The sequence below is a fragment of the Pygocentrus nattereri genome, chromosome 11 (assembly GCF_015220715.1).
Source record: "Pygocentrus nattereri isolate fPygNat1 chromosome 11, fPygNat1.pri, whole genome shotgun sequence".
In the NCBI taxonomy this organism is placed as follows: Eukaryota; Metazoa; Chordata; class Actinopteri; order Characiformes; family Serrasalmidae; genus Pygocentrus; species Pygocentrus nattereri.
In genome coordinates this window covers 42,272,132-42,297,131 of record NC_051221.1, presented here as the reverse complement: position 1 = coordinate 42,297,131, position 25,000 = coordinate 42,272,132, and the positions used below count along the sequence as shown (strand labels likewise).

At 42.4% G+C, this 25,000-nt stretch overlaps 1 protein-coding gene across 1 annotated transcript in view; it reads right to left on the bottom strand.

Annotated features, from left to right (window-relative positions):
* Positions 1–13,477, bottom strand: part of mapk11 (mitogen-activated protein kinase 11) — a 22,226-nt gene extending 8,749 nt beyond the window's left edge. Inside the window, exons 1-8 of the mRNA XM_017722312.2 lie at positions 13,217–13,477; positions 6,256–6,385; positions 5,617–5,675; positions 4,704–4,815; positions 4,530–4,559; positions 3,194–3,241; positions 2,930–3,044; positions 1,919–1,990 (exon numbers count right to left, since the gene is read on the bottom strand). Coding sequence (XP_017577801.1) covers positions 1,919–1,990; positions 2,930–3,044; positions 3,194–3,241; positions 4,530–4,559; positions 4,704–4,815; positions 5,617–5,675; positions 6,256–6,385; positions 13,217–13,329 — 679 coding nt within the window. The 5' untranslated portion in view covers positions 13,330–13,477. The remainder of the gene's footprint in view (positions 1–1,918; positions 1,991–2,929; positions 3,045–3,193; positions 3,242–4,529; positions 4,560–4,703; positions 4,816–5,616; positions 5,676–6,255; positions 6,386–13,216) is intronic.
* Between the last annotated feature and the right edge of the window lie 11,523 nt (positions 13,478–25,000).

Here is a 25,000-nt window from a genome sequence, read left to right as displayed (position 1 = left end):
TTTTAGGGTAAGAACATATACACAAACAATTACCTTTAAAACAGCTACAATTAGAAAAAAGCTAACAATAAAAAAATCAATTGAACTAAAAGTCTTACACCAGCTAGTAACCTAGCATAACTCTTTATCTAAAAGATCCATTTTGAACAACAGAAAACATCATAATGTACAAAAATGCCAGAAAAATGCAGGTAAGGAAACGTAGGTGGCGGCGTCTTTACAGCACAGACTTAAAGTGAGCTGGCTAGACAAACGGCTCTCTGTGTTCAACCTTTGCTTAGAGCAAAGCACCTGCTACCACAGCTGGGGGGCATCGACATTTGGAAGGTACTGCCCACTTACATTCTAACAGAGGACCAAATAGACTTTGTTCAGGCTGAGTTGCAGCAAAACACGATTTCAAATATAACATAGACTCACCAGCAAAAGAGGTGTAGTATGGGTACTCGTGGACAAGCATGCATATGTTTGCAGCACAGCAGCTCAGGTTTAGTGTTCATCACTGGAAAACAGTCCCTCCTAGCCACAGAATGTTTCGATGAAGGGGACCACATTTCAAATAGTGAGTCAAACAGCAACACAACGAGCCACACTTACCGCTTTTCTTACTCTTAATGCTAATTGTACCTTTTCCAAATGTCAAGATGTCCAGATGTCAGTTTCCTGTGCTGCCTGAAATCAAGACTAGATCTTATCCAACCACTACTCTTCAACACACAGGAGAGGCTTGTATCGAATGAAAATGAAAAATCGTGACTTTTTAAAAGTGAAGTACAAAATAAAGACATTTTTTAACCAACTGTAACGCAGGGAGCTTGGACGCGGACGCATGTGCTGAGATAACCGACTTTTATTGTGGGCAAATCCAAAATCAGGGTCATGACGGTCCACGGTCAGAGAGCCAACGCGGAGAGAACGACAGTCGGACGTATTGAAAATAAACGGGTCAAACAAACAACAGGGCCGGAAGATCAAACAACATAACACATCACACTTCAAACATGAAGCACATCAAACAAAGACCAGCAAGACATCTAACGACAAACAAAGAGGGAGAAAACACCGGGCTTAAATACATGAGGGCTAACTAGGGATCACAAGACACAGGTGGAAACACAGGTGGGAACAATCAGGGGCGGAATAACCAAACAAGGGGCCGGAATGGGATCAAAACAAAAAGCACGTGGACTAGACCAAAACACAACACAAACACATGGAGGGGCCAATCGTGACACCAACACATATTATCCTGACTGAACCTTGGAGAGAAACTTAGATTCTGGGCAGGGATCTGTGAAATTTACAGTTACAGCATTTGGCTGACGCTCTGATCCAGAGTGACTTACGATTTGATCATTTTACACAGGTAGGCCAAGGTGGTGTTAGGAGTCTTGCCCAAGGACTCTTATTGGTATAGTGTAGGGTGTTTGCCCAGGTGGGGATTGAACCCCAGTCTACAGCATAGAAGGCAGAGGTGTTAACCACTACACTAACCAACCATGTAACCAGAAATGTAATGTAATAACTACACAGATCATTTTGTCAGTGTTTGTGTGCACCAACCCAATTTGAATGGCATATTTTCCTGAGTCAGTGAACACCCTTTGGTTTTGGTATCGCATTCCACAGCGTAATCAAACCATCACTGCAGAACCCAAAACCACCACTACTAAAAAAGAGGAGTAAACCTGCAGATATGGAGTAATCTGCTGCATTACCTCTAAAAGTGAATCAACTCCATATTTGCTATATTTGACATTTGCTTTGTAATTTGATATTCATGTTGCTTCCTGACATTAGACTCTATAATCTAATTTAGACCACTTACAATGCACTCTTCTCTCTTCCCTCGAAGAGGGAGCAGCTCACTCGTCAACCACACTTAGTTGTGTGTCTAATCCAGGATGATAAAGGATACAGTCGTTGCCGGGAAACAGGACCTTCCCTTTGAGAAGTTCACCCATAATGCACCCCACAGACCAGATATCCACTGAAAAACAGACCAAACCCAATCAACCAGCATCAACCAGTGGAGGTAAGATTTCCTTCAAAGTATCACAAGTTATTTACATAATACACTGTCATATATACACTCACTGGCCACTTTATTAGGTACAGTTCAGTTGCTTGTTAACACAAATATCTAATCAGCCAATCACACGGCCACAACTCAGTGCATTTAGGCCTGTAGAGGTGGTCAAGACGACTTGCTGAAGTGCAGACCGAGCATCAGAACAGGGAAGAAAGGGGATTTAAGGGGCTTTGAACGTGGCGTGGTTGTTGGTGCCAGACGGGCTGGTCTGAGTATTTCAGAAACTGCTGATCTGCTGGGATTTTCACGCTCAACCATCTCTAGGGTTCACAGAGAACGGTCAGAGAAAGAGGAAATATCCAGTGAGCGGTCAGTTGTGTGGACGAAAATGCCTTGTTGATGTGAGAGGTCAGAGGAGAACGAGCAGACTGGTTCCAGATGATAGAAAGGCAGCAGGAACTCAAATAACCAACCAGAATCTCTGAGGAACGTTTCCAACACCTTGTTGAAAGTCTGACATGAAGAATTAAGACAGTTCTGAAGGAAAAAGGGGGTCCAACCTTTTACTAGCAAGGACCTAATAAAGTGGCCGGTGAGTGTACATTTCTAAGAATGATTAATTCTGTATGGTAGCAGGTCATTTGGAACAGATTTGGACCAGCATGGAAAGTTAGTTAGACACATGCTAACTCATTTTTATGTACTAAATGCCTCATTTACACTTAAACATGTTGAGATTGACAGGATGACCAATTCTTTAGCATCAGCATAACCAACAATACAGGCAGAAATTCTTATTACTCATCACCCTGTTATATTTTACAGTTTCTAACCTCTTCTAATATCATATAGTGGACACCCTTTAAGAATACAGACCTGAACTGATTGCTCTCTCACCTGTTTGATTGTAGTGCATCCAGTTCAGCATAATTTCAGGCGCTCTGTACCAGCGAGTCGCCACATACCCTGTCATCTCATCGTCTGTCTGTCTGGCCAGTCCAAAGTCCAGAATCTAACAATGCAATTAAACAGACCAATTACACTGCCAGTGGCTCAAGGCAGTCTTATGGTTTAATATTTACATTTTTATTTCATCCAAACATATCACTGGACAATTTCATAAGAATTAAAAGATTACGAGCTGTGTGGTAAATCCCTTACCCTGAGCTCACAATCTTCATTCACAGCTACATTACTTGGCTTTAGGTCCTATAAAACAGATAGAAGAATAGACTGCATTAAAGCACAGTCACATGGCCATCTGCAAAAGTCCAGGCGTCTGTGGTCAAATGACACTTTTGATTTTCTGAGTGAAAATGAGTTCAAACATTCTCTACAGAGAACATTTTATTGGGCCTGCCCAAAACACATTTTATAATTTATTACTATTATTATTTTTTACAATATTTAAACTCTTTTTGGAGCATGTGTTTATTTATATACTTAAAAATCGATTACACATAAAATTGACATCCTTGATGCTTATTGATCTGTTCGTCACTCATTCTTAGCTTGGCATTAATTTTGATTAGTCTAAAATGCATTAAAGTGAATTATTAATGTAAACCGCATGCTGTTGTGTAAATTCAGATACAAATATTGTATGTTACACTTTAGGCACAGTAGAAATCTTCACTAATATACACTCATACATAACAATGCTTTACTGTAGCCTACATATCTAACAAATAAAGAAACATAAAAAAATATTTTAAAGAAAAACAGATAAAAGTTTAAGCTTTGGTTGTTTATGTAAGACCCGCCCCAGGACCGCTCCAGCATCCCCCCCGTCACCCTGAGGGAGAGGCGGCTCAGAAAATGTGTGTGTGTGTGTGTGTGTGTTTATGTAAGACCCTGACTTGTCTGGATGTTTCTGCTTTCTTTTATTGGCATTTATTTAAGTGCACTGATGAAAACACACCCATGTTGTCCATGCTTTCATTACAAACAGGGCTTAATTAGTCCGGTTCAATTGAATTTAGGGAAGCACTGTATCTGCCCCAGTATTATAGCTGTTTTCAATGTGGCTGTTCTAGTGCAGACTGGTGACCTGTCCAGGGTGTATCCTGCCTTCTGCCCGATCACTGCTGGGATGGGCTCCAGCACCCCCCCCCCCCCGCAACCCTGAGGGAGAAGCGGCTTAGAAAATGTGTGTGTGTGTGTGTGTGTACTAGTGCATCAGGTCTGTTTCAAAATATTGTATCGTGTATCATGAAAACATCTTCAAGTACCGTGATAAAATATCTCCCACCCCTACCCTGCAGACACCACCCCTACCCTGCAGACACCACCCCTAGCCTGCAGACACCACCCCTACCCTGCAGACACCACCCCTAGCCTGCAGACACCACCCCTACCCTGCAGACACCACCCCTACCCTGCAGACACCACCCCTACCCTGCAGACACCACCCCTACCCTGCAGACACCCCAGTGTGATTTTAGATACGTTTGCTGTCAACTGTGAATAAAGAGAACAAGAAAAAAGAGGCACTCACTCTGTGTATCAGTCCGGCTGAATGAATATACTGTTTTGGAAAAAGAGAGGAATAAGATTGGGGATGTTGGAGGGAAAAGAGGAGACAAAGGCAAAATGCAGTGAGAGAACAGAACTGCATTTTAGAGCTGCCCAGAAACACATTTCCTTTTTTTCTAGAGACTTTTTGAATAACCTTAAGGCCTCGGAGCAGCTGATAAATGAGGAACTGCACATGCTCATCTGAAAGGCGCTGGAACTTGACTATGTTGTTGAGGTCTGCTCCCATTAGATTAGTGACGAGATAGCTGGAAAGAGACAAGAGGTGGATGAGAAAAGACTACACGCCTCACCACTGATGAATTAAATCATTACAAGGTGAGATTTGGGTTCGAGTAGATCTATCTCAGCGTTACACCTGAGATAGATTTACACTTAAATAGAAGGGAATTCCTTCACAATTTCTCCAGAATTCTATCACAGAGATGTAAACAAAGACATTTAGAGTGATTTGCTGAGAAAAAACTTAATTCCAGAGTTTCCTTTACAGTGGTGGTGATAGGGGTCACCTGGGGTCGCAAAGTCTGCAGTGCAAATACAGCTGTTTTATTTCATATCCAAAATATGCCAGTGAACCTACACGTGTTCTGCGTCTGATAATAGTGAAATAGTGGTTAATAGAAGAAAATAAATCTTCTATTTTGCCTCATAATTCCATCTATGCACATCTCTGCCATGAATGCATTAACATGGTTTTAGTACAATACATATATCAATAAAAAATGCTTTAGGCAGCACCAGCGTTTTATAATAGCTTTCTGTGAGGGAGCCTTAACAGGCAGGAAACTCTTCAGATGTCTGGCTCTTTTCACCACCACTGACAACAATTCTGACTTTGCACATTTCTCTACAATGCAGCATTTCACATCAAACCACTCCGAATGTCTGTCTTTACATCTTAATTATTATTGAATTATGCAGAAAAATTGAAAACTTGACTGAATTCCCCTTCAAGCCAGTTCAACAACATGCTCCACCTTCCAGGTCTCCTGCTGGAAGCCAATACAAATAGATGTGTGATAGCTGAGACCTGTACTGTAGATACGTACACCTCATTGAATTCTTCAAGAGATGCTGCAGGAGTGAAAACATCTAGCAACCCAATAACCTAAAAAACACACAAGCATACACAAAAAACATCAACATAATACAACTTTTCAGTTTATGAATGAAGGGAGTTATGTATCAAACACGCACGATGACCAGAGTTTCTCTCAGCCGGAGTTTGAAGTTGTTCAGAGTACGTGGGCAGGATGCAACTGACCATATATTTTCAAAAATACTGTACACAGCTCTGCCACATCTACTAAAGACTGACTGCTTGTGGCACTGCATTATATTATGCATTATATAAGACGAGGAGGTGATGAGTATAGAGCTACTGTAAGCTTTACGCCTCAGGAAACCCTTTCTAAACAGTTTAATCTTGCTCTTGAGGGCTCCGGTGAGTCTGTGAATTACTTTACAAAGTCCAATAAATGTCTGATGTGTTTTGCCCACAGTCTCCTCTCTCAATCTATAATGGGCTGCGCTAATCTTGTTTTAAAGTTTATTTCTTTGAACAATCTTCAGACTCTGGAGTGAGAAGTCAGTCACGGCGCAGACTGGGACAACACTGATACCTTTTTTTTTATTAAAATGGTATTTTTCAATTATAAAAGTGAAAACATTGCATGTGTCTAACTCACATTTTCATGCTTCATATGCTTGAGAAGTCGCAGTTCTCTATAGGAGCGCCTGCTGTGGATGAGTGACTGGAATGGACGGGAGAGCTTCTTAACGGCTACCTTCTGCCGGAGACACACATCATACGCTGAGCTGGAGAAGAGAAGAGATATAAAGAGAGAGGAAGTGAAGAGACATGAAGAGAAGAGACGGAGAGGTGAGAAAGAGGAGAGAGGAATAGAGGAGATTTAAAGAGAGGAGAAGGTAAGAGGTGATATGTGATGTGACGAAAAGGCGAGACAGAAAGAGAAAAGATGTGAAGAGAAGTGAACAGAAAATATGTAAAAAAAAGAGATTTGGAGAGGAGAGACATAAAGAAGAGAAGGAAGATGTCAGGAGATGGGAAAAGACAGAAGAGTCAGTAAAAGAAAAGAGAATTTAAGATGAGAAGTAAAGAGAAAGGAAAAGAGGCATGAAGAGAAGAGACGAGATAAGAAGAGAAGATGAGAAGTAGAGAGAAGAGAAGAGAAGATGAGAAGTAAAGAGAGAAGAGAAGATGAGAAGTAAAGAGAGAAGAGAAGAAAATATGAGAAGTAGAGAGAAGAGAAGATGAGAAGTAAAGAGAGAAGAGAAGATGAGAAGTAAAGAGAGAAGAGAAGATGAGAAGTAAAGAGAGAAGAGAAGAGAAGTTAAGATGAGAAGTAGAGAGAAGAGAAGAGAAGAGAAGAGAAGAGAAGAGAAGAGAAGATGAGAAGTAAAGAGAGAAGAGAAGTTAAGATGAGAAGTAGAGAGAAGAGAAGAGAAGATGAGAAGTAAAGAGAGAAGAGAAGATGAGAAGTAAAGAGAGAAGAGAAGAGAAGTTAAGATGAGAAGTAGAGAGAAGAGAAGAGAAGAGAAGAGAAGATGAGAAGTAGAGAGAAGAGAAGAAGAGAAGAGAAGATGAAAAGTAGAGAGAAGAGAAGTTAAGATGAGAAGAGAAGAGAAGTTAAGATGAGAAGAGAAGAGAAGAGAAGAGAAGAGAAGAGAAGAGAAGAGAAGAGAAGATACTCAACATCCCAGCAAACAACAGGACAAGGATTCAGTAAGAGTCGGCACTCAGGTGTAACAGTGAGACAGTGAAAGCTGCTGAGCTGGTCAGAAACCTTGAGACTAACCAAACCTATTTCACTGAAACAAAGCCAAGCTAAGCCAAGCCCTTCAGCTCAATGCCAAAACAAGCACTGGCTACAGAGGCTACCTCTCCAAGCCTGACTCACTCTCGCCTGCCTGCGTCACTCTCCTGACAAACAGCAGTTCTTTGTGATGCACATTCCCAAAATCCTGCTGTCTTCCTTACATGACTCTTTAACATTGCTCAGAGGTCCAGAGTGGCAGTCTCTAAAAAAATCCAGGATGAGTTCAGCAAAAGTGGGACCAACATGCCTTTGCTGCGTTGCTCTTTGAGTGACAGGAGCCAATCAAATATAATGACCATAAATAAATTCCACGAGGGTGCTTGTCATTCAGCATTTGCTTATACAGGCCCGACACCGTGGTCATAATTAGAACATTCTACCAAGCACATGGAGCACATAGAGGAGGAAAAAAAGGTTTTTTAAAAAGATGATTGGTTAGCAAATAAAAATTAGAAATATTATTGCAATATTATTTAACAAAGTGAATTTTAATGCAGTCCTACTTTTGCAAAGTGTCCTTTTGAAATGCAAGCAGAGTCATTTTTTAACACCCCTGGTCAAATGAGATATTTTGAGTTTTAAGTGAAAATTTTAACACATTCTTTACAGAAAACACACTTACACACACTTTAATGCACAATAACTATTGCTGTGCTGTGTTTAACAAATTAGAAGAAAGCAAAACATGAAATGTGGCCTGTGCAAAAGTTATGGCACATTTTCATATATATATATATATATGAATGAAAATCAACAAACATGTCATTTAACCAGGGTGGTCATCATCCTAACAGTTATAAAACCAGAATATTTCATCACAGACCTAAACATGCATGTATATAAATACCAACATTAGACTGTTACTGTTACCTACCTTATTAATGCCTCTGTGTGACGTCTGCAGACATTCACACGGCGGATCATTATTTTTAGGTCTACAGGCTTTATATAAGATACTGTGTAGATGCATGTAGAGCTAATTCAAGGGAAATCTAAGATTTTAGACTTTTTAATGAAATAGATTCTAAACTAGAACAGACAGAGGTGAAGAAAGAGAGAGAAAACACAAAAAAAGGGAAAAGGCTGATAGAATCTATGGCGAGAGGACAGAATGAAGGGAGAGAGGACCAGATGAAAAGAGGTACGGAAGAATACCGAGAGGATCGAGTCAAAGAGACGTACTGCTCATTCCATCCTCACAAGTGTTTTATATTTATCAGCATTGAGGATTTGTTACATTAGAAATGTGTTAAACGTTTATTCAGCATGACCAATATTCTAACACTGGCCATTTCAAATGACTATAATTAGATTTAAATTAACATACTATCAATCTCCTTGTCCCCAGAAATGTTCGGATATAATGCAGCACCGTAACATAACATAACATAACATAACATAACATAACATAACATAACATAACTTTACGTTATTCATCAACCTCAGCAATAGAAACTTTGGTGTTACTACATGCACTTCATAGGAGTTCATATATAAAGCATTAGCCTTAAAATAATAACTGATGTATCTACAATCGATATCTGAGACTGATTTAATGTTTGAAACACACTCACTGTGCATATATTTGTATATGCACTATCACATAAGTTAAATAGGAACAGTAACTGATCCCCCACGTGTTGAAACTCCTCCTCTCACTCACACTAAAAAAGGTTCCAATCAAACCTCCTTTTCTATAATCAGACCTCCTTTTCCTCATGATCTCTGATCTCTCTAACACAGATCGCTGCGGTCATTAGACAGAGGGCTGAGAGAGAAGCACAACGACAGGACTGAGACAAACGCTTCGAAAGTGTATCAACCAGGCGTCTAACAACAGAGCCCAAAACCAGACCCCTGAGAAATCCTAGTTAGACGTACAGAGGGGGCACACAGACACAGGAGCACATCTTCAGATGCAAAAGTTTTTTCCTAAGTTTAATGAAGTAAATAATTGTGCTAGACACATTAAACTAGCTACCTATCACTAATGAACTGTCTGTGTTTTTCATCCAGTGGAGAGCTTGGATGAGGTAAAAGGCTGGACCCCCTTTTGCCTTCAGAACTGTCTTAATTCTTCGTGGCAGACTTTCAACAAGGTGTTGGAAACGTTCCTCAGAGATTTTGGTTGGTTGTTTGAGTTCCTGTTGCCTTTCTATCATCTGGAACCAGTCTGCTCATTCTCCTCTGACCTCTCACATCAACAAGGCGTTTTCGTCCACACAACTGACCGCTCACTGGACATTTCCTCTTTTTCTGACCGTTCTCTGTAAACCCTAGAGATGGTTGAGCGTGAAAATCCCAGCAGATCAGCAGTTTCTGAAATACTCAGACCAGCCCGTCTGGCACCAACAACCACGCCACGTTCAAAGCCCCTTAAATCCCCTTTCTCCCCCGTTCTGATGCTCGGTCTGCACTTCAGCCGGTCGTCTTGACCACCTCTACATGCCTCAATGCGCTGAGTTGTGGTCGTGTGATTGGCTGATTAGCTGTTTATGTTAACAAGCAACTGTACCTAATAAAGTGGCCGGTGAGTGTATAAGCAGGCTTACCTCATCACAAGTAACTGCATTGTTTGCTTCTCTTTTAAACATGCAATGTCAATGGAGGAGGATGAGTTTGTAATTCAGAGCTTAACATCCAACATCAGCACCTGATTACCCTAATGCTCTTGTGGCTGAATGCAATCAAATCCTCACAGCAATGTTCCGACATCTAGCGTAAAGCCATCCCAGAAGAGTAGAGGCTGTTACTGCTGCAAAGAGGGAGAAACACTCTAATAATACCACAGGTTTCAGAAGAAAGGCTGGATGAGCAGGCCTCGGCAGACTTCCGGATGTGCGCAGCCTAAGAAGCGTAGATTGAGTTGCACATCACTTACAGAGAGGAAACCTGACATGCTTAAAAGGGGAAATTCACATAAGACATTTCCATTCCCACACATTGATTTCCTGCAACGGTGTCAGTTCATTCCAGTAAGGAGTCGACCATACAGTGCTCAATAGTAGGCGTGGGACTCTATCGTCGTTTTGTTTTTTTTAGAATTATTTAATATCATAATGTGTTACTGACATTATGATTTACCATATTTAAATCTACTAAAGGCTCTAGCTGGCCATGGACTCACATGCTCTTTTTTCTGTTTTTCTGACTGACCTAATTAAAACACTAAATACTGACCCACATAAAGGAAAGAGACACGAATGCTTTTTCCACTAATCTTATGTTGGACAGTTAACTTGGGAGGTGCCAGTCAAACTGGAGTAGGTGGATCAAGTTAAGCCATGCAGTGTGTTCCAAACATGTAGCGTTGAAATGTCTTTAATCTGGTAAACTGTCAAGAAGAATTTGGTTAAAATTGAATTGTTTTCTCTACCATCTACCATTTTTGACAGCTCTTTTACACGATGCATTTCGCGAGGCTGTCGAATCTCCTCCAGTTAACTGCATTTTGGCCAAGCATGCAGCACGATCACTGCATTCATTCACTGCAACCACGTTTGACAGCATCAAAGTTTCATCCTCTGTAAGACTTCCGTTTGACTGTTCAGCAAGGCCAGAAAGTTTCCAAATATTGTTGATCAAAATGAATTATTAATCCGAATGCCATTATTTTGATTTGCCCTGAGAGAATCCGTCTACATGAGAACATCAGAGAACAAACAGCAGCATCTCGCTGCTACAGCATCAGGACGTGTGCTTTGTGCAAACTGCCAAAAAATGAATCCCACAAAACACATGAATCCTGTTTTCTTGTTCTATGTGGAGCTGAGAACTCAACTAGATTATGAAAACACATTGTCGAACGTTACATGAGCTCAGAGCTGCCCAAAAACGCTACTGTTGCTATGTTAAAGCATTCAAGGCCAGAAGACTTGCTGACACCATCTTCACTAGTACTGCTGTACATTAACTATTAAAGATACTCTGAAAGGTAAAATAAGCTAACAGCCAAATCACTGAAGTGTCATAAAATATCATAAAGTGTTTACATGCACATAAAAGACTATTTAGCCTTCATACAGTGACTTTGCTGTTGTTTCTTTACATTCAGGGGATATTTTTGAATGGAATATATATAAAATGTAATACAAAATATAGTTGGGCTTTACCAGACATGACCACCCTGGTCACATTACATGTTTTCTTGACTTTGTAAGTGGAAATAAAACAGAGTTTCCACAGCTTTAATATGACGACATCTGCCAACTTCAGAGCACCACTTTCACAACAGTTCAGCTGATCTGCCAGCATGGCCAACGTGACTATGTTGATTTACCTGCATGACCAGCAAGATCACAGTGGTTGACCAGCACGGCCAAGTCGACTCGCAGACCAGCTAAACCATCAAACTCAAAAGAAAGCGTAACCTGTGCTGGTCTAATGGCTCAACCAGGTGGCTGAGGAGAATAGGGTATGCTTTCCTTCAGTCGAGCTGGATGTCAAGCACCTACAGCAGTGGTCCCTAACCCTGGTCCTGGAGAGCTACCTTCCTGCAGAGTGCACCGTCAAAGACCAGCTTAGACCATCTGAAACCAGACACCAGCCTCAGACATGCTTAGCTGAAGCTTTGAGCAGGGATGTAAAGATTGTAGACCAACTCGTTCGTTCATCATGGCATTCCCCTACAACACTAAAGAGGGCTGGCGTTCTCATAATGTGTCAAAACGTGAAAACAGAGTTACGAGGTTTTGTCCCGAGAGCAGTGTTATGCTACACCGAGATCCCTGGCTGTTTATCAAACATTTACCAATACATTTCTATGACAGACTCTGGCTTCGGGTGATGTAGGAAGCTGTATCACCACAGCAGCTCACCATGGAAACCATATGAGTCACAGCAGGGGGGCGTCTAATGGTATAGCTGGGACTTTTGCAGGAAGAGCTGTAGGACTTTTTTTTTTTTTTTGCAAGAACCTGATCGTGCACTGCAGAAGAGCGGTGCAGATGTCTGCTGAATGGTAATGATGTAATGAAATGCTTGAGCACAGAGGAAACGCTGCAGCACGTGCTTCCAACCTGAGCAGTAAAGGGATGAGGCAAGTCTATACTTTAAAACCTCAGCCAGGAGCTCAGCGACTCCAAACCAGGCTGGCACCCTCACCGTGCCTTTAGCAGCTGCACTGAGTGAAAGCTTCTGCTGTTTAGGAACCTGGAAGACAAAGATCACTGGACAGGACTGGCACGGCCTAACTGACCACAGCACAGAAGTTAGTGGAGGCTTATATTTGTGCATTTCTAATGCTGGTTTAATTACACGTCCAGACATCCTGACATGCAAAGCCCTGCCCAACTAACAGACTGGACTATGTGCTGAACTCACATTTTCTATCCTGTTCGATTCATAATTTTAATGGTCTGAAATGACCAAATATTCAATGGACACATTTAGACTGATTCTAGAAGGAAAACCAGATCTAAACTACAGCTTGAAAGAAGCCTGAGACAACGTCACTGGATGACCAGGCAGTCCATGACCACTTTGCAAAAAAAAAAAAAAAAACGTCAACAAACGTGGTCCAGCGAGCTTCAGCCAGGGATGAGCTGATGCGCATCACTGAGGCTCATTTGTCTCAGCCTAGGATGATCGTTTTAGTGGACAGACGCCTAAAGCGTTTATCACAGGTCAGCTCTTTGTACTGCCCGGCGCTACGCCGTAACAGCCACAATGCGGTGGGCTTGCACGGAGCCAGTAGCCTGTAGCTCGGCTCCGCCTGTGAAATCAGGGCTGAGCCGGTGGCTTCTGGGAGTGAATCGTGTTCTCGTGATGTGATTTCAGCTGCCGCGCCCTCCCCTCGATCTGAACTCACCAGACGGAGCCGTACGCCCCCGAGCCCACCGGCGTCAGATTCTGGTATCTTTCGGGCACCTCCCATACGGTCTTGTTGAGCTCCTGCCGATAGAATCCCGGTCTGGCTGTCATCCTTTCCACCAAAGGCGGCAACGAAACCGGCGGCAGTGTCCACTTCTCAGGATGCTCCAGCGAAATGTCCGAGCCGCCCAGCCGGTTAGCCCCCCAGCCTCTCAGCCTCCCTTCTTCTTCGCAATTTACAAGAATGGGAGGCGCCGTCTGCCCGTCTGTGGGGGAGGAGAGAGAGAGAGAGAGAGAGAGAGAGAGAGAGAGAGAGAGAGAGAGAGAGAGAGAGAGAGAAAAAGAGAGAGACAGAGAAAAAGAGAGAGAGAGACAGAGAAAAAGAGAGAGAGACAGACAGAGAGAGAGAGAGAGAGAGAGAGACACAGAGATAGAGAGAGGGAGAGAGACAGAGAAAAAGAGAGAGACAGAAAAAGAGAGAGAGAGAGACAGAAAAAGAGAGAGAGAGAGAGACAGAGAGAGAGACAGAGAAAAAGAGAGAGAGACACAGAGAAAAAGAGAGAGAGAGAGAGACAGAGAAAAAGAGAGAGAGACAGAGAAAAAAGAGAGAGACAGAGAAAAAAAGAGAGAGACAGAAAAAGAGAGAGACAGAGATTGAGAGAGAGAGACAGAGATTGAGAGAGAGAGACAGAGAGAAAAAGAGAGAGAGAGACAGAAAAAGAGAGAGACAGATAAAGAGAGAGAGACAGAGAGAGAGCGAGAGAGAGATGGAGACAGAGAGAGAGAGAGAGACAGAGATTGAGAGAGAAAGAGAGAGAGAGAGAGACCTAGTGCCATCTCTATGTTGTGCCTGTATTCATGTAATCCTGTTTTTGTCTCTTTCTCGGTTGAAAGCTGGTCTGTTTCACACAGCAGGGTTTCTCAGTTAGCCTGATAACTTGGCCTGTCCAAAAGCAGACGAGCTAAGAAACATTCCTACTGACCATCCTCAACTTTTGGCCTCCAGTTTACTGAGAAATCCTGCTTTGTGAAAACCCTGTATATGAATATCGCTGCTATCGTTTTTCAGTTTTTGTCATCATTTGAAAAAACCTGTTGTTCTGTACATTGTGTGTAAATTTAATGAAGAATGGCCCAAAAGAAATATCCCAAAATTACTCGGAAAGACGTCTGGTTCCATAGACTTACATTAAAAGTGAAGTCGATTTTTTTCCTTCTCCTGTAAAGTTACCATTTTGGAGATATGAGGTTTCCTCCGAGAACAGCGACATGTATTTGTGTGCATGTTTTACACTGTGATATTAACCCAGCGGGAAAACCATCCCTGACTCAGACACCAGCAGAACCGAGCAGGAACGTCTAACTCTTGGGTTCAGGGTACAAACGGGTGACACACTGAGTGAAAGCCAAAGTGAACTTTGTCATTCAGACTACACAACAAGGAGTGCACAGCTGATCTCTGATGTGCAGAACATACATAATAACATAAAGGCAACTGCACATAGATGTATTAGATAGCATAGACAGACATATATACAAACATGTACACATACAGTTTATATATAAATGTATATAAAGCCTGACGCTGGTGAATAGTGATAAAGTGCTCAAGTGATGAGAACATTGAAGGAGTAGAGAATCATCATGAGTGCAGATGCTGTCAGGTGTATTGCATGAGACAATTAAGCAATTAACCGCCTATCATGCTCTATGGTGCGTGCAAGTGTTTTTGAACGAGAGTTAATCATTGCAGTACAGATGGCAGGAGCCTCAGTCACAAAAGGGACAAAAGGCTGCGTTCAGACTTGGCAGGTTTGGTTTGATTAAACAGAGCTTAGAGCAAGCGCTCTGTTAGTGCGATAAGAGCGAGTGAGAACGCCCAGTCTCCCAGTTCATCTCTGTGCAGCAAATTATTGGACAGAGACTCCTACTTACAGTTTGTTTGCAATATGAACACAATACAGACCTAAAATGTCTAAATGGATCAAAATCTAATCGTACATTTGTCTCCTCGCTGCAAAATGTCTTAAGATAAGATAAGATAAGATAAGATAAGAGATAAGATGAGGCTTTATTGTCATTCGCATCACATGTGGTACATGAGGTGGAACAAAACAGTGTAACTCAGGGTCCCAGTTAAACTAGCAAAAGTACCAATAAACAATAAATAGTGAGGTGCAAATAACAGCAGCATGAGCACGAGGTAGAAGGTGTACGTCTTAATACTGGTAATGTATAGAGTGGCATGTGTAGCGGTGATATAGTGTAGGGGTGATATAGTGGAGGGCTGATATAGTGGAGGGGTGATATAGTGGAGGGGTGATATAGTATAGGGCTGATATAGTGGAGGGCTGATATAGTGGAGGGCTGATATAGTGGAGGGCTGATATAGTGGAGGGCTGATATAGTAGAGGGCTGATATAGTGGAGGGCTGATATAGTGGAGGGGTGATATAGTAGAGGGCTGATATAGTGGAGGGGTGATATAGTGGAGGGGTGATATAGTGGAGGGGTGATATAGTAGAGGGCTGATATAGTGGAGGGCTGATATAGTGGAGGGGTGATATAGTAGAGGGCTGATATAGTGGAGGGGTGATATAGTGGAGGGGTGATATAGTGGAGGGCTGATATAGTGGAGGGCTGATATAGTGGAGGGGTGATATAGTGGAGGGCTGATATAGTAGAGGGCTGATATAGTGGAGGGGTGATATAGTGGAGGGCTGATATAGTGGAGGGCTGATATAGTGGAGGGGTGATATAGAGGAGGGGTGATATAGAGGAGGGGTGATATAGTGGAGGGCTGATATAGTGGAGGGCTGATATAGAGGAGGGGTGATATAGTGGAGGGGTGATATAGTGGAGGGGTGATATAGTGGAGGGGTGATATAGAGGAGGGGTGATATAGAGGAGGGCTGATATAGTGGAGGGCTGATATAGTGGAGGGCTGATATAGAGGAGGGGTGATATAGAGGAGGGCTGATATAGTGTAGGGGTGATATAGTGGAGGGGTGATATAGTGGAGGGCTGATATAGTGGAGGGCTGATATAGTGGAGGGGTGATATAGTGGAGGGCTGATATAGTGGAGGGCTGATATAGTGGAGGGCTGATAAAGTGGAGGGGTGATATAGTGGAGGGCTGATATAGTGGTGGGCTGATATAGTGGAGGGCTGATATAGTGGAGGGGTGATATAGTGGAGGGCTGATATAGTGGAGGGTTTATATAGTGGAGGGCTGATATAGTGGAGGGGGGATATAGTGGAGGGGTGATATAGTGGAGGGCTGATATAGTGGAGGGCTGATATAGTGGAGGGCTGATATAGTGGTGGGCTGATATAGTGGAGGGCTGATATAGTGGTGGGCTGATATAGTGGAGGGCTGATATAGTGGAGGGCTGATATAGTGGAGGGGTGATATAGTGGAGGGCTGATATAGTGGAGGGTTTATATAGTGGAGGGCTGATATAGTGGAGGGGTGATATAGTGGAGGGCTGATATAGTGGAGGGCTGATATAGTGGAGGGCTGATAAAGTGGAGGGGTGATATAGTGGAGGGCTGATATAGTGGAGGGCTGATATAGTGGTGGGCTGATATAGTGGAGGGCTGATATAGTGGAGGGCTGATATAGTGGAGGGGTGATATAGTGGAGGGGTGATATAGTGGAGGGCTGATAAAGTGGAGGGCTGATATAGTGGAGGGCTGATATAGTAGAGGGGTGATATAGTGGAGGGGTGATATAGTGGTGGGCTGATATAGTGGAGGGCTGATATAGTGGAGGGCTGATATAGTGGAGGGGTGATATAGTGGAGGGGTGATATAGTGGACGGCTGATATAGTGGTGGGCTGATATAGTGTAGGGGTGGTATAGTGGAGGGCTGATATAGTGGAGGGCTGATAAAGTGGAGGGCTGATATAGTGGAGGGCTGATATAGTGGTGGGCTGATATAGTGGTGGGCTGATATAGTGGAGGGCTGATATAGTGGAGGGGTGATATAGTGGAGGGGTGATATAGTGGAGGGCTGATATAGTGGAGGGCTGATATAGTGGTGGGCTGATATAGTGGTGGGCTGATATAGTGGAGGGGTGATATAGTGGAGGGCTGATATAGTGGAGGGCTGATATAGTGGTGGGCTGATATAGTGGTGGGCTGATATAGTGGAGGGGTGATATAGTGGAGGGGTGATATAGTGTAGGGCTGATATAGTGGTGGGCTGATATAGTGGTGGGCTGATATAGTGGAGGCACTGATTCAGTACAGCAGCAGAGATGAATAAGTGGGCATGAAGTGCCGCTGCAGTGGAAAATGCCAGTTTCTGATGCTGTTGTGGCGCATGTGTGTGTTTATCATCACAGGGAAGGGTGTTCCTAGGCACAAAACAAAGCAGAGATTTTCGGACCGGGACCAGAATAGGTCATTGTAGAATGGATAACTTGGGTTTTCAAACTCGGCTGAGGCACGGTGAAAGTCATTACAAAGATACTTTATATGCACGTTTGACTGCACACATAAAGTGTGTTGTGTGTTAAGGTGCCAAAGTTTCTCCGTTTGGTAAAGCAGTAAGCCACTCGAGGCTCTTACAGGAACATCATTCTGCTTCACAAGTATTAATAAGCTGGTAGATCTGTGCAACCAAGATGCTCTTATTATACAAAAAAAGACAGAGGACAGTATTGTAGGTCTTTCAGCTGATTCTTATCCACCTCCATTAACAATTCATGTCCTGTAAATATCTTGGTATTATCGTGGAATAGTCATACTGATTCTGCAGTAAAGTAACGCAAAATATTTGTTTTCTTCTCATGTTAAGAGCCGTCAGGGCCGACAACCAGACTTGTTTTACACCACAGTGATCCAGCCTGTGATGCGGTATTGTGTGCTGTCTTTCAGGGACTAGATTAGTTTACAACCCCAATTCTAATGAAGTTGGGACGTTGTGTAAAACATAAATAAAATCGGAATACGATGATTTGATCCTTTTCAACCTGTATTCAACTGAATACACTACAAAGACATTTAGATATTTCATTTTCAAACGGATAAACTTTGTTTTTTGCAAATATTCACTCATTTTGAATTTGATGCCTGCAACACATTCCAAAGAAGTTGGGACAGGAGCAACAAAAGACTGGGAAAGTTGAGGAATGCTCTAAAAACACCTGTTTGGAACATTCCACAGGTGAACAGGTTAACTGGAAACAGGTGAGTGTCATGATTATAAATGGGTATAAAGGGAGCATCCCTGAAAGGCTCAGTCGTCACAAGCAAGGACGGGCGAGGTTCACCACTTAGTGAACAACTGCGTGAGCAAATAGTCCAACAGTTTAAGATCAACGTTTCTCAACATGCAACTGCAAGGAATTTAGGGATTTCATCATCTACAGTCCATAATATCATCAGAAGATTCAGAGAATCTGGAGAAATCTCTGCAGGTAAGCGGCGAGGCAGAAAACCAACACTGAATGCCCGTGACCTTCGACCCCTCAGGCGGCGCTGCATTAAAAACCCACATCATTCTGTAACAGATATTCCCACATGGGCTCAGGAACACTTCGGAAAACCACTGTCAGTGAACTCAGTTCGTCGCTCCATCTACAAGTGCAGGTTAAAACTCTGCCATGCAAAGCGAAGCCACATATCAACACCACCCAGAAACGCCGCCGGCTTCTCTGGGCCGAGCTCATCTGAGATGGACTGACGCAGAGTGGAAAAGTGTCCTGTGGTCTGACGCGTCCACATTTCACACTGTTTTTGGAAATCATGGACGTCGTGTCATCCGGAAAGGAAAAGAGGAAAAGGACTGTCCGGATTGTTTTCAGCGCAAAGTTCAAAAGCCAGCATCTCTGATGGTATTCATTGGAATGGATTTGTTCCAAAACTGCCAGTCCTTGGAGGATTTTCGGTTCTACAACAGCTTGTAGGAAAATTATTGAAAGATCAGTGTGTAGTATTTTGTCTGCTTGATCAAATATCCTGGTTTTCAATTACAACCCAATGAATGCAAATCATTCTAAGTTGTATCAGGAAACTGTACAGCAGAACATCAAAGCCTCTGAGATCTGAAACTCAAAAGACACTGGATTACAAAGCAAAGAACTGAAATTCAGGAGAATTTAAGAAATTCTAATTAAAGGAATTCTGTATATTAGTCCTGATCTCCATTCTTTAAAAATGCACCTTTACCAAAATGGTTCAATGTCATTGATGAAAACACATTTCAGACTTTTAATTGGCATGGACTGAGGGCTGAGGGAGCTCATGAACTGTTTAGTGTGTCCTCTTATACTGAACAGCGACGCGAATGGTTTGTTCAAGACTGGAAAACCAGACATTCCTCCTCTCATCAGAGAATGTCCAAGTGTCCCTTTGGAAAGCTGTATTTTATCCGTAACTGAGGTTTTACATTGTTTATTTTGTCCAACAAAGTCTTTTACATTTATCAGGCTTTGCCCATCCATCCATCCATCCATCCATCCATTTTCTAAGCCGCTTCTCCGTCAGGGTCGCGGGGGAATGCTGGAGCCTATCCCAGCAGTCTTCGGGCGGAAGGCAGGATGCACCCTGGACAGGTCGCCAGTCCATGCAGGGCAGGCTTTGCCCAGCAATTGCTATATGATTTGTATAGCAGGGCATCTAAAATCTTCAAGTAGCTGCTTTCCAGTGTACCACAACACCGGCATAATGCAGTTCTTTGTGCAGTTACCAAAGTGTGCCACAAGGTGTTACCAAGAGATCAGTTACAGGAGTCAAATACAGTATCAGAGCTTAGTGGTGGACAATAACACAGATATTCTTTTCAGTTTGATAGAAAGCAATATGAAGGCTAATGTCCTGATAGAAATATACTTGCAGTCAGATTGGTCATCTTATGTGTGCTCGTATGAACAGTGGGAAACTGTATAAACCTTTATTGGGATATAAATGATGTTGCAGTCATTTTAGAGAATTTGGCTGTGGAACTGCTACAGCGGCAAAGTGCTGCATATGTTGAGCATGGCTCTGGTCCAATATTGATGGATGATGGAGATTGTAAATGGACTGAGACTGCACTGGGAAAATATTGATTTGTGTCCTTCAAATGTGGTCATAGAGAAGATATTGGAAGAAGTCCCCAGTTACATGTTCATAAATTGTTCTTGCCATGGACCTAAGGTTCTAGCAAGAACCTTTAGAATGTTACAGAACTCTTACGTTATGTGGATGTTCACATTTGATCACATTTGGGGGCAGTCGTGGGCTCGAGGTTAGGGAACTGGCCCTGTGACCGGAAGGTTGCCGGTTCAATCCCCAGAGCCGACAGTCCATGACTGAGGTGTCCTTGAGCAAGACACCTGCTCCCCGGGCGCTGTGGATAGGGCTGCCCACCACTCCGGGCAAGTGTGCTCACTGCCCCCTAGTGTGTGTGTGTGTGGTGTTTCACTTCACAGATGGGTTAAATGCGGAGGTGGGATTAAAAAAGTATCACTTAAACTTTATCTAAGACTGTGGGATAAGAAATAAATAATTCTGTACCACCTTCTGTTTTCTCTTCTGTTTGTGAGGACAACAGGTCTTAGACTGGTAAGTGGTGTTCTGGGACAGTGGAGATTCCTCATCCTGTAACATGGGGAACGCTCTGTAATGATGGTTGGGCTGTAACAGTTGTTGCAGTAATCTGTGGAGAACTGGGCTGCAGGACTCTATATGGAGGTGAGTGGTTTTCATTTCAGGAAAGGGTTCAGGACATACATGGATGGATATTGTGTCTTGTAAAGGCCCTAGAGAACAAATCACTGCTGGCATGCTGGTGATGCTGGAGTCTTCTGGCAAGGTATGTTTAAATCAGAAGTGCAAAGCATCAAAGAAGAGGATTAAGGGAAGCAGGTTCAAACTCATATTCCTATATTTACAATGTGCTGCTGTGTAATAAGCCAGCATGCAAATCTGCCTGCTGGGAATGTAAAGTAGCTGTTTGTTCTCATGCACCACTTCTCTACATTTATGGTGCCTAAATGGTCAGTACAGCTTTCCATAAGATGAAGTGCAAATCTGCAATCGCACTAATTTAAAATCTGAATGGTGCCTGCAGGTCATGGAGCAGCGAGGTAAATAATACAACACTCTTAAATATAAAAGGGCCAGAAGAGTTGTTTGGAGCAATGCAGACATGAAGCACTTTGGTTCGCTGAAGAACCTTTCTGTTAATAGTTCTTCTAGTTTTTGAAGTTAATCACCATCTGCTGTTATCAAAGACCATAACTTGCTTTTCTCTGAACTCAAGAATGTTTGCTCAAATCACACCACTAGGCAGTGGAGTCAGCATATTAAGTTAGAAACCCTGCAGTATTTCTTCAAATAATAATCCATGGAAAAGTTCTTCGGGTAACCAAAGATGGTTCTTCTATTGCATTGAAGGTATTAGATTAGAAGTTCCCCATCTTCACATTTTTGGATTTTCCTACCCTATCACACCTGAGCAAGCACGATATACAGTGTGGGATCCCTTAAGACTGAAATTGAGAATCACTAGCTTATCGTTTGATATAGATGATACCGTTTCAGAGCTGGACTCTCATAGCTTCCTTCTCAGTAGTTGTAAGTGAAGGTTAACTGAAATCATGAAGATGTGAATAGTCTTTCTGCATTATCTCTGCGAGACTTCAGTGATGCTCTTCAGTGTTATTAACGCAGCACATGCAGGGGTCTTTAAGGTTTTGTGTTTTTCCCGTCACAGAGTTTAAGCTGGTGGAGGCTGAAAACTCTTGTTCAGGAACAGCACCGGTTCTCAGTAATGAAGTGAGGGAAACGATGTGCCATAACAGCTGGAATGCAATAGATGCTGCAGGGGTGTGCAGGGGTACTGCGGAAATAACACATAAGGTTTTTGTGCTTTTTTTCAAAGTAGTTTTTTTAAAAGGTCTTTTTGATTTCTTTAAAAATTATGTTTTAGATTTATCAGTAAATGTCGCTTTGCAGATGTTGTTAAAAGAAGAGGCTTTAGTGTTTGAAACATGATCCAAGCTCGTAGTCAAAAACATGCACGTCAGATCCAAAACAATCCAAAAACACACAAAGAAAAACATAACACAATCTGGCAACCAAGATCAAAAGGGCAAAGGCAAAAATCAGAGTCAAAAAAGTCCATGAGCCGAGTCCAGATACTCAGAAAGGTAAAATCTATGTAGATCTTTTAGTAGCTCAAGGAAATAAAGCAACACCTCAGCTAAAAATCCCAGGTTTATATACTGACGACTGAGACAAGTAAAACAGGTGTAACAGATCAGCGTTCAGGTGAGGGAGAATTCATTTGCTTCATTCAGAAAGTCTGATCCTGATCAATATTTGCATGCTTCTGTTCCATCCATCCATCCATCCATCCATCCATCCATCCATCCATCCATCCATCCATCTTCTAAGCCGCTTCTCCATCAGGGTCGTGGGGGGGTGCTGGAGCCTATCCCAGCAGTCTTCAGGCAGAAGGCAGGATACACCCTGGACAGGTCGCCAGTCCATCGCAGACAGACAGACAGACACAGACAGTCACTCACACCCAGGGGCGATTTAGCACGTCCAATTGGCCTGACTGCATGTCTTTGGACTGTGGGAGGAAACCGGAGAACCCGGAGGAAACCCACGCAGACACGGGGAGAACATGCAAACTCCACACAGAGAGGACCCCGGTCACCCGGCCGGGGAATCGAACCCAGGCCCTCCTCACTGTGAGGTGACAGCACCACCCACCACGCCACCGTTCCTCCCTGATTCTGTTCCTATGAATCTAAAAAAAAAAGCATTTTGTAAATATTTTTTGGTATTGGTGTTTACTTTACCCATATTTTGTTTACCCAAAATTCACTTCATGTGGTAATAAGCATTTAAACGTATTTAATTTCATAATAAATATTAAAAAAAAAACAATGCATAGCATGATTTTAGTTTAGAAGGACAAATGGAGTAATGATACTCTACATGAATTCAAACCATTCTAAGCTGTTCCACATTTCAGGGGGTAAGCAGGTGCTTATTTCCTCTCTCTCTGTGTGCAGTGAAGGGGAGGGACAGATGGACTGTGTCCATATAACTGTTTTCAGGGTGTGGTTTGATTAGTGTGGTCAGTGAAAGGACTCTGGAGATTCAAGAGTTCTTGCACAAAAGAGGAGTGAATCGCAGCTGAGATGATGTCAGGTAAGACCATTTCAGACTGAAAATATCTGACCATGACCTGAATGTGTCAAACTGGAGTCTGGGTCCAGGCCGGAGAAGTCATGGAGAAATATTTCCCACGTAATGGAACATATTAAAGCATTATGACTGGTGACGAGCGTCCAATAAATGTCTTGTTTTGTGCGAGGATTTAGTATTAAGTATGATTAAGTATGTAGGAGCTGCTTTATTGACAGCTGTGACAGTGTTCCTCTGATCTCATCTCCAGACCATCGTTTATTGCCATTGGTTTAACTGTCACGAAGCAGCCATAACCTTTATAATGTGGTCATTTAGTAGGCTTCAATATCTACATATAAATAAATACTTAAATAATTAATTAAGTAAACTTAAAGATGGTAACTAGAGTGAAATCGGATTGTGGAAGAGGAATTTTTTTTTCGAAGAATGGGAGTAAATTAAAGGAAAAGTTGCCTAACAGTTACTGATGGGTAAAAAGGAGCAGTGATTTGGTTAACAGTAAAAAAAACTAAAGGAGCTGATTTGGGTAATATTCATATTCGGCAGTTATTTTCTTCACTGTGGGATGTAAACGGCCTGTTATGGCCTGGTCAGTACATAAGGAGAGAATCACGTGGCTTATAACCCCATAACAACCCAATCTTACGACATACTAAAGCTTATTAATCAGTAACTGCACAGACTCTAATGCAAAGTAGTTGGGCTATTCTTAGCTTATAGAGGTGTGTAGTAAAACTCTGGGCGTGTCGGTGGGCCCTGGCCATTTAAGGGGGCTTAGAGCTTCTTTTGTAAAAGAGTTTCCGCTCCTCCCCAGATTAGCTGAGAAGCAGCAACAGTCAATAAACACAGGTTGTGCCTGTGGCTCCGCCTTAAAAGGCAACTGCAGAAAGAAAAACACTGAAAAAAAATGCCAAAAAGAGATTGAGCAGCTATTTTTTTGCGTCCGATTCATGAAACTTTAGTGTGACGTGGAAACTAGAAGAGGTTCCAGCACAAATGATGGTTCAGCTTCAGCCTGGGAAAGCAAGCGGCAGCCTACCAGCACCTCATTTACATATCATTTACATGAAGCATGACCACATTCATGCAGGTACTTCAGTAGGGATGCAATAGGGCGACAGCAGCCAATGGGTGTGGCGTTTTTGTTTTTTTTAATTGTTTTATGAGGAGTTTGATGTCTAGCAGTGAGAGCACTGCTCCCCCTACTGACCAAACAAAATGTCTTTTTAAAACAGTAGAATGACGTGATTGTGCAGTGCGATTAGTTTCCTAATATAACGCATTTAAATGCTGTTTTATTGCAGTGTATGAGATGTTTTGTATTGTTTATTTTTAGGCAACACAGTGTAACATTTCTTTAAAAGGGAATAGCTGCAGTGTTTGTTTACACCAATGTGTATGTACATCCACTTTAGTTCTGGAATGCCATTTGCAGAAATTATTAATATTATTATTATTATTATTTTCTATCATTTCTCTTAACTGTTTAGATTATTTAACTGGGTCAATTATTCGTAATTGCAACTACGTTACTTATCATACACATTTTACAGGTATGCCAGAGATGAAACTGATAAATAACAAAACTCTCAGTGAAATTTATCATTTTATGGTCACCTTTGAT